Raw genomic sequence first — 14,079 nt, 5'->3', positions numbered from 1 at the left:
TATTTTATTTATTTGTTTACAACTTTTTGAGAGTTACTTGAAACAGATGAATTTGGGTCTGAACCTGAGGTTCAGACTCATTTTTGGGGTAGCGTCTGACGTCTTTTATTGTCGTTGTCCGAGTTTCTCGTAAGGAGGTAAAAGGTGATACTTGCAAAGAACTCTGATGCTTAAATTAAGGGTTTTAGGCAGTTTTTTGTAAATTATAATTCGAATAATACCTAAGAATGTTAGGATATTTATAAGTGTAGATATAGAGTTAATAACCATATTTTAATAGGAAAATTATTGAGATCTCTCTTCTAGATTAATAAAAAATATTGAAGGAGTTAATTACTTATTTAGATAATTAAGGCTAAACCTATGTCGTCGTATCTGACCTCTTATAAGATCGGGTAAGTAATAACAAAGATATGAATACTGATATTTGTAAAGTGTCGATTGGCCTTTATTTATTTTTGGTTTAACTAAGTTATGGGTTAGAATATGAGCAACAATTATACTAGCCTTTATTTATTTTTGGTTTAACTAAGTTATGGGTTAGAATATGAGCAACAATTATACTAGATGTATACTAAAATCAATGACTTTATAAAATACAAAGTAAAATATAAAATATAAATTAAAAATAAATAAAAAATATATTTTTTTTATTATATAATAACTAATTTTAATGACTGATTTTAGAATTTAAATAACATTTTTCATTTGCTTATTATATTATTGTTAAAATGTTTGATAATCAATGTGAAGTGCTGAAGTTAGTTTAGATGACAAATTCTTTAATCATCTCTACATATACTAGCGTCTTACTCTTCTCAAATTCTTTATACCCGTCAAATCGTATTTTTTTATAATACAAAATCAACTATAGTTGAAGGGTTACCAATTATTTGTAAGTAATCTTCGTAGCTAAAAAGTACCAAGTGTGAATTTTGTTTAAATACAATTCTCAAGAAAAAATTATAAGATGATAATGTCAAAGCAAAAGATATTTTTCTCTTTTGATCTGCTTTATTAATTGTCACACGATGTCAAACACTCACTTTACCTTCTCATTGTTGTCTTCACAAAGCTGAAAAGATTACAGTGATCCATGACGCCACAAATCATGTGTTTTTACTGTACTTATTACTACTGACTGGACTGATTCAGTAGTAAACGAACTCGTCCCATTTCAAAGAGAAAGCTATAATTTCTCAACCCAGATTAATATATTTCATAATAATAAGATCCGACCACCAAAAAATAAAACAGAAAAAAAGTCTGAAAAACATCATGTGCAAACAACATTACTATAGTAACTAGTACTTTTGTTTTCTTTCTGGCTATTAGGCATAGTGGTTCTATAATTAGTATCGAAACACGACAAGGGGGATGGGATCCTCAACATTCCACCATTGACAGGATTCTCAAATGTAATATTCACCATGTCAAATGTAAATTTCCACCTAAGGAATGCAAGTGAAATGTTGACATCACTAAGGCAAACCCATTCTTTGGAACCTAACCGGCTAACCTTGTCCATGTGAAGTTGTCACAAGTTACATACACAGCCTTTAAGGTCTGACAAGTCACAAATATTTGAAATGTTAATGAGACATTATGTGTTCCCAAGACTCCCGAATCGAATAAAATACAAAGTAAAGCAGAAAGATCAAGATGCATGAAGTTAGATATACAAGGACAAGAATATCAAAGAGTTTGCCCTACCAAGGATTCAATACATACAAGAGTTAATATAACAGCATAATCACAAGACTCTTCAACACTTTTGTCACCTTCAGCATGTTGCTAGCCAGACTTAAAAAGCAGAACTGCTTTCTGATCCAAATAGAAATAAACAAAGTGGTTTGTTTCATGAGTCACATAAGAACCTGCGAAAAGAGGGAGGAGAGGAAGTCTATGAAAACACTTGATTTGTAGACTAGCCTTACCAATGTAAACAATACAATACATGAGCATTGATTGGCAAAACTCACTCGGAAATCTCATGTCATTCTAACATAAATTGGTGCTGATAACAAAATGAATAACCTGGGAAATACTGTCAATTTATTTAATTCTTACCCCCAAAGATAAGAACATATGAAAAAGACGTTTCTGTGTTGCTCCAAATATAAGTAAAGTCCCAGCAATAGACAAGTTTGCTCCAAATATAAGTAAAGTCCCAGCAATAGACAAGTTATAACTTGACAAAACAGAATCATGAAACATGGAATGTATGAAAAAGAAGTTTTTATGTTGCTGCAAATGTAAGCTTCAACATAAAACAAATCACATTTTGACAAATCAAATAAAAAATATGGAACATGGACAGAATATCATGTACATGAACAGAGAACATCCATTCAAGTAGAAAACTGGAAGAAAATATGATTTGTTGGAATAATGAACAGAAGAAAAACAAAGTTGGTGATCGAGCATTAAATTGTCCCAGCACCTACATTTGTGATGTTTTATATACATTTTTGAATAAGGGTCTGTCTGTAATATCATAAAAAATTAAGGTATTTATATGAATAAGGAGCCTGATATTCCCTTACTCTGAAGGGTAAACTATTTAGAATCATGAATACATGTAAGAATGTGACCATCACATTGGTTAAATACTTAAACTCCACAAAGTACAACCTCAGAAATATTTCGCATGTTAAATAATCCAAATCTTACTCCCTTACATGTATAATTAAAGATACAACAAACCATCATGTATATTTGTCTATGTCTGCAATATTGAGAAAACAATTTTGATCGATATACTATGCCTGTATTGGTTTTCATGAAAAGAAATGGAAAAAGAGAGGTGTGAGCATAAAAAATTAGCAACTAGCATTGCTGAAAAGAAAACTTTTCAGTAATCTACAACACACAGTTAAAAATAACCAGATGTTGAACAACTGTCTCTAAGATCCTGAACAGCTAAATCTCAGAAGGAAGCTACAGGCTAACTCAAACTTAAATATTTACCATATCTACATGTACCAATTAACCATGAGGTTTGAATACTTGTGAGAATGAAAAATGTTTGGATGTCAGGGATGCAGCAAATGCACAATGTGAATGTGGTGGTAGACAGCAAACTGATTGAGTACGGTTACCCCAAGAAACTACTCAATCTGGTAAATGATAACACATTAACCTCTTCATGTTCTTCCCCAAATAAAAGACAAATTCAAGTCCCAGCAGAGCACACTAATCCAATTGGAAAGTAACTTAGCAAATGTTGTGTATTTGCCAAGGGAGAAAACCAAAGAATGATGACTTCAATATTTACAAACTATCAGTGTATCATAAGTATAAGGGCAAAACATCAAGTCGAAGAGTGACAAAAGTCAGCAGGAACATGTCCTTTGTTCAATAGTCAACCTTGAGCTGAATTCTTTCTCCAAGAAGAACCAACTAGGTCAAAAGTGTAATTCGAGGAATGCAACAAAACAATGCATTGCTTGATTAAAGAAACCGCATTTGCAGAAGAAATCAATAATTTGAATGAAACAAAGAGTAAATTGAGGTCGTTAGATCTATGCCAACGAAGGGAAAGGTGAGAGATGAGACTACCAAAATTGCGACCAACGATGCAATGCCAAGTGGGACCATGCCTCTTGTCGAAGACCTTCTTGATGTGCTCCGCAACGTCTTTCTCGACATTGCACTTCTCAAATGCCTGAATGATTTGATTCCATTTTGAGAAGTCAACAGCCAAGAGAGAGAGAGAGAGAGAGAGAGAGAGAGAGAGAGAGAGAACTAACGGAGACGGCGATATCAACGGCCTCCCTTTGCAAGTCGGGGGGCATATCGGCACTCTTGATGATGATCTTCTTGGTGGGAGGGGGCGTTGCTGTTGCTGACGATGGCTTTGGAGCATGTTCGTCGGAATTGGGCCTCGCCATCAGAGTTCCTCCTCCGATGCTCTTTCTGGTGTCCTCGCCGCTCATCACACACACACTGCAGACTGCACTCAAGTCTCGTCGTTTCTGCTTCCTTTTTCAATGATTCATTCTACTCTCTCCTCTCCCTGCTTTTACTCTCTACGTACTGTCTCAGAAAAACACGGACACTCTTGTTTCTTTCTTCCTTTCATATCTTCCAATCATTTTTTGTTTTTGAACTCCATACTTGGGTTGGGCTTTATGCGTCATCCAAACAACTAGGCCCATCCTTGCCAAAAATCCCAGTAGCGTCCAGTTCAAGAAAAATAGCAACATCGAGAAACGTGAACATTGGGAACATCAATCTTGCACGTAAGCAAGATAACGCTAAACGAGAAGATAATTTGGTAGTTGTAACATGAAATAAATATGAAAATAAAAATAAATTTTATACTTTTCTTTTTATATTCTATTTTTTCCAAATTATCTTATCTCAATCACTAAATATAACCTTAAAAGGCAAGAAAAAAGAGTTGAGGTGTGCGCGTGAGTATGGAGAGTAGCTACAGGATATACACAAAAGACAAAAAGTATGAATATTATCACAATGGGTATACCCATACTGTAATAAATAATCTGATTTTGTGCACCTTAATGATGGTCAATTTAATGCATAATCATAGGATTAGTAGAAGGAGGAGAATATAAGAGATCCACGTTGGGAGCTACTTATTATTATTACGTTTACAAAGTCACTGGTTTACGACACCTCCAACTCTTTCTTCTTCATTGAGCTCCAAAACATTCGCATCACAATCAAAGCTCCTTTCCCTCATAGCTAGCTACTTTACACTCCAATCTCTTCTCCTCCATTAGCAACGGGAAATGAGTAAAGGACGCACCGTCTTGGAGGTTGGAGATGATGGGGTTGCCATCATCACCATCGTCAACCCACCTGTTAATTCTCTCTCCTTTGATGGTATAACAATTAACAAATGCTATTTTCTTCATTCTTGTTTTCTTGTGCCAATTCCGTTACTAGCTATCTTCTCTTTCGTGCACTTTTATTCTTTTTGCCTTTATTATATTACTGTTGATTAAAATTAATCAGATCTTGTTCCGCCTCTAATGCTTAATGATTAAATATAAAGTACTTCAACAAGTCAAATGAATTAATAAATTGATCAGTGATGCTGTTAATTCCAACAGTGTGCGTGCGTTCTTTTTATTGCCCATAGCAACTGAATTGTGTTGACTCTGATCGAGAATGGTCCACACCAGAGGATTTGGAGTTTAATGCATTATTGAATTATCACATGCTTTTTATGCTTGGGCTGCTCTGTTGTCAAAATTAAGGATAATGCAACAGTATTCTTTGGAACCTCTTCCTTTCACTATGCAGATTCTTTTCTATGATTCTCTGTTTTACATTGTGTGGCTAACCTGTATTATATCTGCTCCACCTCCTCTCTTTCTCCAGTATTGCACAGTTTGAAGGAGAGTTTTGATGAGGCTTCACGGAGGGATGATGTTAAGGCTATTGTTGTCACAGGTATTGCAACATGCTTCTGAGTTGAGCAGCTTTTATCTTGGATGGAATGGCACTTTTATTTTATTTTATTTTTCAATTTTATAAGATAATCTTGGTCCTTATGACAGGATATCCCCTTGTTAGTTTAAATATGGAACAACTGAAATATGAAAAGAAGAATGCCATACCTCACAGATTGGGCCTATGACATTTTACTCAAATCCCCACTCTCCATAGCCAAATGACCTATGATCAAGTCATTCTATTCTTACAGATTCATTGTGTTCACAGATTGGTTGTCATTGTCACATTTGATAAACACTAGAGTAATAAACTGTGTAGAACAAAAGATGATCTATGATAAGAAGAGAAAACAAAATCAATCAGTAGGCTAGTCTTGAGATTCACCAGAGATAATTCTTGCCTGCTCGCTGATCTTATGTTTACTATACCAGGTGCAAAGGGAAAATTTTCTGGTGGCTTTGATATTAGTGCATTTGGTGGAATTCAAGCAGCAAAAGGTACTAACTTTAGTTTCTTTTTTCTTTTATTTTTCATGGGTCTTTCTATTATTATGTTTATACTCATTTTCTGACTCTGTCTCCTCCATACAGAGCGTCCAAAACCTGGATGGGTATCAATAGAAATCATCACTGATACTGTAGAAGGTACATAATTATTGTCAAATTTCTTATTCACCATTCATTTGACAGTTTCTGTTATGTTGAATTCACCAACTTCCTCTTTCAGCTTCAAGGAAACCCTCTGTTGCTGCCATTGATGGCCTGGCCTTGGGTGGGGGCTTAGAGGTTGCAATGGTATGCATTACTAACTGTTTACATAAGAGAATTAGGAAAAAAAAATTGCAATTTGTTTAAAATGTTAAAAGTCTTTCTCCTGTAGGCATGTAATGCCCGGTTATCTACCCCAACTGCTCAACTGGGTTTGCCAGAACTTCAACTTGGAATCATTCCTGGCTTTGGAGGTATGGCTGCTTTAATTTCAGTTGAATTAATACCTCTATATTTAGGTTTACTTGTTACACTTCTACCAGCACAATACTTGGTGTATGTATTGAAATTTAGTTCATCAAGAACATGAAGAAAGAGATCGTAGGAATGACGGAATGAATACAAGAAAGAGAGTTGAGGTGGTGTTAATTATAGAAAAGATGGTAGAAATAGAATCTCCTTTCAGGTGGTATTGATATGTTTGGAGAATGGAAAAGGACTTAGTGATCCCGTCAAGGAAAGTGGATTGGATGGAAGTTACTCCTATAGCTAGAGGTAGAGCGAGACCAAAAAATAAAGAAGCTATTAAGGGAATTATTAAAAAGGATTTCAATATAAATGGTTCAAACATGAATATGATACACATAGAGCTCTATGATATCGTTTGATCCATATAGTTGATCTATTTAGTTGAACAAGGTTATATTGTGGTGTCAAAAGAAGATAAGAACAAGGTTATAGTTGATCTACCTTTTAGGTTTCTGTTTTCTTTATTTATTGTTAACCCAGAGTTATGAATTTTCTTAGGAACACAGCGACTCCCTCGTCTTGTTGGTCTGACGAAGGCCCTTGAGATGATGCTGGTATGCTACATTTTATGCTTCTTGTTTTACTTAACCTTGTCCAGTGATTTCAATTAATCTCTTTGACACTTCCTGAATTTGTTTTTCTTTATGAATTAAGACTTCAAAGCCAGTTAAAGGGCAGGAAGCTCATAGTCTGGGGCTTGTAGATGGTTTGGTGTCAGCTGATGCATTGGTAACCACTGCTCGCAAGTGGGCTCTGGATATTTTGGAGCACCGACGACCATGGGTTGCTAGTCTTTACAAGACTGACAAAATAGAACCACTTGGGGAGGCAAGAGAGATATTGAAATTTGCACGTGCTCAGGCTAGGAAACAGGCTCCTAATCTCAATCATCCTTTGGTTTGCATTGATGTTATTGAGCAAGGAATAGCTTCTGGTCCCCGTATAGGACTCATGAAGGTTGTCATTTGTCTCCACTACAATTGTTTTCCCCTTTACATTGATGTTGCAGAAATGTTAACTACATTGTATTTGACCTTTGCAGGAAGCTGAAGCATTTGATGGACTGGTAGTGTCAGATACATGCAAAAGCCTAGTTCATATATTCTTTGCTCAAAGAGGAACAACCAAGGTTGGTTGAAATTGTGTGTTGACTTCATCTTTATTTTTTCCTTTTTGAGTGAGGACTGAGAGTCATGTTTGCAAGGCTATGCAACTTACTAAAATAAGTGTTCATATGATATTTTAGAAACACATCTTAGAATTTCTGTTCTACAATACATGTCTTAATCAGTAGTTTGGAGGCTTTGTATTTCTCATTACCCTAAGAAGGTAATATGGTGATGAATAATGTTTTGAACCAAGATTAGCTACCCTGATGCTCATACTAGATTTCCATATAAATGCTATTATATACGAATATCCAATTCCAAAGGTGCTAGTGCCTTCTTTGTTTTCACTGATTGCATCTTCTGCTTAAACATGTCTTGGCTTGGAAAGGTACCTGGGATCACTGATCGTGGTCTGGCTCCAAGGAAAGTTAAGAAGGTTGCAATCATTGGAGGAGGATTAATGGGCTCTGGAATAGCAACTGCTTTAATTCTTAGTAACTACCCTGTCATCTTGAAAGAAGTAAATGAGAAATTCTTGGACGCTGGAGTAAATAGGGTTAAAGGTAAAGAACAGACATTGTTTCTGACTTCTCAAAATTCCTTATCAAAGAAAATAAAAATTTATACCCAAAAAGAAAAAAATTGATGATGTTTTCATGTTTTCCCCCCCATGTTTGCAGCAAACTTACAGAGCCGTGTCAAGAAAGGGAAAATGAGCCAGGACAAATTTGAGAAGACCATGTCTCTTCTCAAAGGTTCTCTTGATTATGAATCCTTCAAAGATGTGGACATGGTGATAGAGGTGGGTTTAATGTGCTTTGATATAAGTTTGCTCATTGGCTGTCATTAATATCATGGCTTCACATTGTTCAAAAACCTGTTCATGTTATAAATTTTTGTTGTTTGATGTTTGTACAGGCTGTTATAGAGAATATCTCTTTGAAGCAACAGATTTTTGCTGATCTTGAAAAGTATTGTCCACCTCACTGTATTCTTGCAAGCAACACTTCGACAATAGACTTGAACTTGATTGGACAGAAGACAAAGTCTCAAGATAGAATTGTGGGAGCACATTTTTTCAGGTGGTGTCCTGCATTTCAGAATTCTACATTTCCTTGCAGTACATTTCTGATTGAATCTTGACTTGTGCTTTTGCAGTCCTGCACATATTATGCCCCTTCTGGAAATTGTACGAACCAATCATACATCACCCCAAATAATAGTTGATGTGCTAGATATTTCAAAGAAGATCAAGAAAACTCCAGTGGTGGTTGGAAACTGCACTGGATTCGCCGTTAATAGGATGTTCTTCCCATATACACAAGCAGGTCTCTTACTTGTTGAACGTGGTGCTGACCTTTATAAAATTGATAGGGTGATAACCAAATTTGGAATGCCAATGGGGCCTTTCAGGTATTACTGCTTGGATATATGAATGACATCCAAAATCACTTTGTGAAGGATCTAATCAATGGCATCCACGATCACTTTATTACTTCTACTGCGTGCTATGATCACATAATAATCCTACATCTTCTAATGCAGATTGGCTGATCTCGTCGGTTTTGGAGTGGCCGTTGCAACCGGCACGCAATTCATTCAGAACTTCCCCGAGCGGACCTATAAATCTATGCTCATTCCTCTTCTACAGGAAGAAAAGAGAGCAGGTAAAGATAGACTGCATGGTAGCATCATTTGAGGAGATATCCGTCAAATACTAAGTAATTTACTGAAAACCTCTGATTAATATCTGCTTCTAACAGGTGAAACAACCCGCAAGGGGTTTTATTTGTATGATGGGAAACGCAAGGCTAGCCCTGATCCTGAATTGAAGAACTATATTGAGAAGGCTAGGAGCATTTCTGGCGTATCTGTCGATCCTAAGGTAATTTTTAACCCATTCAAATCCACGAAACAAGGTTTGAGTTCAAGTTTTAGATATAAAACAGAACTTGATCTGATGTTGTGGTCTTAACCTGGACAGCTTGTCAAGCTATCAGAAAAGGACATCATAGAGATGATATTCTTTCCAGTGGTGAATGAGGCTTGTCGGGTCCTCGACGAAGGCATCGCAGTCAAGGCAGCAGATCTTGATATTTCAGCTGTCATGGGCATGGGTTTCCCACCTTACAGGTTTGTTTGTCTTGAACTCTTGATGATTAATCATATGACATTATAGCTATGTCACACTTCTTTAAACTTTTGGATAATCTAAACAGGGGAGGTCTCATGTTCTGGGCTGATTCTCTTGGATCCAAATACATACACTCAAGACTGGAGAAGTGGTCTGACTTGTATGGAGGATTCTTCAAGCCTTGCAATTATTTGGCTGCTAGAGCTGCTAAAGATATTCCTCTGGTCAGAAACTTAGCAATTTGTATTCATTTCCAAGTTATTTAGTCAATTACATTATCAAGAGTTTTTTGCCATTAGTATCACACTTACTGAATTCCAACTGTTTTATTGCAGAGTGCCCCCAAGGACCAAGCCATGTCACGGTTATAAGATGCAAACAGCTTATTGCATGTTTTAGATTGAATTTCTTCGTTGATTTCTACTTCAAAAAATAGGAATATGATTGAGAAATAATGTACGATGAGAAAATAAAACATTTGAGGACAGCAGAATTGTTTGATCCAAGTATTCATTTGTACTTTGTGGTTCAGTACTTCAGCTACACTTGTGGGTTTAGTTATTGCTATAAATTTTGTTAGCACTATAATTTTTCGGAGTATGTTTGAATGGCTAATTCTTTTTCTTTTTATAATTACATATGCCTTTTAGTTTAGCGGTTCAATAATGCTGATCCATGTCAACAATATTGTTCAACTGATAATCCAATACTTAAGGTGTAGAGAATACTACTTAACCGTAACGTGTATGGCAAAGATTGACATGCATTCGAGGCACCTTGAGTTTTTTTTTTTTTTTTTTTTTTTTTTTTTTTTTTTTTTTTTTTTTTTTACAATTTGTTGGGCGAATTACATCGACTGATATTTTGCACTGTCATGGTCACCGCAATCCACCATTGGACTTATATAGTTATATTTGATTATTCTTTCGTTTTGCTCTCGTTAGTTTATTCTAATTAATCTTTGATTGCACCAGATAAAAAAAAAACAATGAATGCATTATTTCTAATTTCATGATTATTATAATGGTCGTTACTTGGCTTAAGCGTGGGAGAACTGCGCATTAATCCACCTAAGAAGTATTTTGACTTCCCCAAATCAATTTAATTACGCATCTGTTTTCTACTTCTTGAAGCAAGCTAACAAGTGCGTTTCCGACTTCCGTGACAAAACACTGAATTTCTTTTAAATTATTGTTAGAAAGATAATATTTAAAGTTATCTAATATCTATAATTTTATATACATAATATCTCTAATTATATATTTATTATATTTAAAATTATATAATTATTTTAATAATAATTAATTAATGTTAAATAAAATAATTTTAGGCTATTTGAACTAATTTTTTTGTTGTCTTTCAAATATTATTGTTCTTTTAATTAGTTGTTTGTATATATGCATAAGGTATTTTTCTTAGCAAGTCTTAAAAAATAGCATATTATAATTATTCACCGTCATACTACACATCTATGTAATTTTATATCCAAGTTCATTAAAGTTGGCCAAACACAAAAAAAAATCCAATACCATTAAATGAAAAGTAAAATATATGCGTCCAACACATACGAAATCGCTCTTGCCCAACGCTTCTCTTCTTCTTCTTCTCTTCTCTTCCGCGCTTCTTCTTCTATTTCTTCTCCCGCACTTTTTCTTCTTCTTCTCGTTTATGCACGAAGTGTCTTCTTCTTCGCGTTCCTCCTCCTTCTCCTCCTTCTTTTTCGCGTTCTTCTTCTCTTTTCTCGCGCGCTTCTTCTTCTATTTCTTCTCCCGCGCTTTTTCTTCGTCTTCTTCTCATTTACGCATGGAGTGTCTTCGCCTTCTTCTTTACGTTCCTCCTCCTTCTCCTCCTTCTTTTTCGGGTTTCTTCTTCTTCGCATGTTTTCTCCTTATCGTCATTCTTTTATTGTTGTTGCTGCTGTATTTTTTGGTCTCTTCCTCCTTCTCTCTCTTGTGAAGAAGAAGTAGAAGGTGAGGAGGAAGAATTTTGAATTGTGCAGAATAAAAATGAATCGAACATGTTATTATGGTGAAACAATTGTATAGTACTAAATGAATAGAATATTATCCATTATATAAATTCAAATTCGAACATCTTTCTGCATAATGAACCAAACACGTACTCATGGTGAAACAATTGTATAGTACTAAGTGAACGAAACATAATCCATTATATAAAATCAAATTTAAACAGCTCTGCCTACAATTTATAGATTATCAATTCAATTCAATTCAATTCAGTACACTTTCGTTCATTCAATTCAATTCAAATTAGCAATTGCATTCCATTCAATTCGATTCAAAATTGAACAATCCAAACTTCGTCAGTTTGATTCGTTTCAGAAGAATAATTCAAATCGCTCTCATTCAACTAATTTGGAGTTGAGTCATTCATTGTTTCGATCCAGAAGTGCATATCGAAGAAGAAAACGAAGAAGAATAGGAAGAAGATAAATGCAACGTAACCAGATCGAAAGAAGAAAACGAGAAGATGAACGCGACCAGAGGAGAACGACAAAGACAATGCAGATCAATAAGGAAGAACACGAGCAAAGAAGAAGAAGAAGGTTTACGTTGCAGCAGAAGATTTACGTCAAGCAAAGCTTTAGGTTGCAGCACGTTATATGTAGCGCGTGTATAATAAACGAGTGAGGAGAAGAAGGGAGCAGGTCTGGCCAATATTACTTGAATAACTTAGATGCAGTTTTTACATGTAGAGCAATAGAGCATTACTGAATTATGGAGAGTGTTAGGTAAACAATGACCATCTTGAACAACATGAACAACCACCAATCAAATAAAAATACACTAGATCCTAATTTAATGCTACTAATTAAATTTAAGATTAATTTAGTCTTTTAACCCTATTAATTCACATTGTTCAAAAATATTGTTGGTTACCTATATTTTTTCTTGAATTATTTATTTATTAGCTAATTTTCTGTTACCAATTTCTTGCACTCCTCTTTAAGGAAAGTTTAGCTTTGCTAAATCAAATTAAAAATAATTTTTAATAAACACAAGTAGCAACAATTACATTTAATAAAATAGTTTTTAAAATTTAAAAATATTATAAAAGACATAAATTTAAACATTAAATTTAAAAATTAGTTAATATATGAGGTTATATTAGACTTTTAAATTTTGAAAAGTTTTACCTTAGTTACTTTTAAAAGTATTTTGATCTTTTAAAAGTTGCAAGCACAAACACATAATCTTTTTTATTTACCAAACACGAAATAAAGAGTTTGTGCTTTTAAAAATACAAGCATTTCTTTAAAAAACTTTACCAAACTAAACCTAACTATTTTTTTTTGTTGGAAAATTATTTGCTTTAGAACTTAGAAGATCTTTTTTTTTTTTTGTGGGAGTGGTGGGGGTGGTTTGGGAAAAATTGGACACCTTGATCATGTGTGCCAAAGCTTTAATAATTTTAATAGATTTACGGAGTTCATTGGATTTGATTTAAGATTTTAAGTATTAAAAAATCGGAAACTCTTAGGGACCAGCAAATATAATAAGATCTAACCATCATTCAACCAGCATGTGTTTTTATACCAGGACTGTCTCACGCGCTATTACAAACGACTTTCTCTCACGCTCCTCTCCAAAGAACTAGTCGGATATGCTCTTCGATGATCGTAGTTTCGTTGATAAAACTTGAGGCTTCACCTTTTACTCTTGGATAAAAATTTTCTTTTCTGTCACTCATTCCTTCTCAGCTGCAGAACAACGCAGAATTTCACTCTCTCGCTCCATGTCAATGATGGAATCAGTGTTAGAAGAATAGAATATTGAAGTAAGCAGTTTCTCCCTCTTCTAATTTCATGATTTTTGTAATGATTTTCATAGTACATCAATGAACACAATGATGATTATGATTATGAATTTCTGAGCTTACAAAGCATGCTATTTTTATTTTTCATAATAGAGTTTAAATTGAATGTACAGAATCCAAATTATACCTTATTCGATTTTGATTTTCATAATGCAACAATGCACAATTAACGCAAACCAACTGTTTGATGAAATGACTAAGACAGAAAATATAAAAAATATTAGTGTTTCTTGTTTGTTGTTTTGATTTTTCAGTGTAATTTAAGTTATGTACTGTTGTTGTCTTTTTATATTTCACCTAGTTTGGCCTCCTAACAAAATAATAATTTATTAATTTATATGTAATAAGTATAGAAATAAATAAGAAAAGAAAATAGATAATAAGACAAGATGCATGCTCAATGAAACTGATCTAACCTTAACTGCTAAGAATCCGAAGTAGAAGTAGAAGCATCAAATTTGTAATTATTCTATAACAATGAACATGTTCTATGATTTTCTTGGGGTTGGAGCTACATAATTTCCAAGGGTTCGAAAAGTGAGGCTAAGCTAGTTAA

General features: G+C 34.4%; 2 protein-coding genes across 2 annotated transcripts; one reads left to right on the top strand and one right to left on the bottom strand.

Moving 5' to 3' along the window:
* Positions 1-1,558: 1,558 nt before the first annotated feature.
* Positions 1,559-4,068, bottom strand: LOC107638703 (uncharacterized). The gene is made up of 3 exons (XM_088502066.1): positions 3,753-4,068; positions 3,562-3,667; positions 1,559-1,877 (listed from the first exon to the last, which is right to left on the bottom strand). The coding sequence occupies exons 1-3, from the start codon at positions 3,936-3,938 to the stop codon at positions 1,795-1,797; spliced, it is 375 nt and encodes a 124-aa protein (XP_088358192.1). The 5' UTR covers positions 3,939-4,068; the 3' UTR covers positions 1,559-1,794.
* A 333-nt stretch (positions 4,069-4,401) lies between these two features.
* Positions 4,402-10,283, top strand: MFP2 (multifunctional protein 2). The gene is made up of 18 exons (XM_016342057.3): positions 4,402-4,851; positions 5,353-5,424; positions 5,859-5,924; positions 6,018-6,071; positions 6,154-6,221; positions 6,307-6,388; positions 6,942-6,997; positions 7,098-7,400; positions 7,486-7,572; positions 7,941-8,115; positions 8,233-8,354; positions 8,471-8,634; positions 8,711-8,965; positions 9,098-9,219; positions 9,316-9,437; positions 9,537-9,685; positions 9,772-9,910; positions 10,022-10,283. The coding sequence occupies exons 1-18, from the start codon at positions 4,758-4,760 to the stop codon at positions 10,055-10,057; spliced, it is 2,166 nt and encodes a 721-aa protein (XP_016197543.1). The 5' UTR covers positions 4,402-4,757; the 3' UTR covers positions 10,058-10,283.
* The last annotated feature ends 3,796 nt before the right edge of the window (positions 10,284-14,079 follow it).

This window comes from Arachis ipaensis, chromosome B1 (genome assembly GCF_059453495.1).
Source record: "Arachis ipaensis isolate K30076 ecotype BB chromosome B1, ASM5945349v1, whole genome shotgun sequence".
Taxonomy (NCBI): Eukaryota; Viridiplantae; Streptophyta; class Magnoliopsida; order Fabales; family Fabaceae; genus Arachis; species Arachis ipaensis.
The sequence above is the reverse complement of the archived record's forward strand: the minus strand, read 5'-3'. Positions and strand labels throughout refer to the sequence as shown.

What these genes read in the sequence shown, in the direction of transcription:
- LOC107638703 (XM_088502066.1), bottom strand. Translation starts at nt 3,938, where the DNA reads ATGAGCGGCGAGGACACCAGAAAGAGCATCGGAGGAGGAACTCTGATG. An exon ending in CCGTTGATATCGCCGTCTCC is followed by an intron (nt 3,668 to 3,752) that starts GTTAGTTCTCTC and finishes CAAATCATTCAG; the next exon opens with GCATTTGAGAAGTGCAATGT. An exon ending in CATCGTTGGTCGCAATTTTG is followed by an intron (nt 1,878 to 3,561) that starts GTAGTCTCATCT and finishes CTCTTTTCGCAG; the next exon opens with GTTCTTATGTGACTCATGAA.
- MFP2 (XM_016342057.3), top strand. Translation starts at nt 4,758, where the DNA reads ATGAGTAAAGGACGCACCGTCTTGGAGGTTGGAGATGATGGGGTTGCC. An exon ending in TGGAGTAAATAGGGTTAAAG is followed by an intron (nt 8,116 to 8,232) that starts GTAAAGAACAGA and finishes CCATGTTTGCAG; the next exon opens with CAAACTTACAGAGCCGTGTC. An exon ending in CTGCTAAAGATATTCCTCTG is followed by an intron (nt 9,911 to 10,021) that starts GTCAGAAACTTA and finishes GTTTTATTGCAG; the next exon opens with AGTGCCCCCAAGGACCAAGC.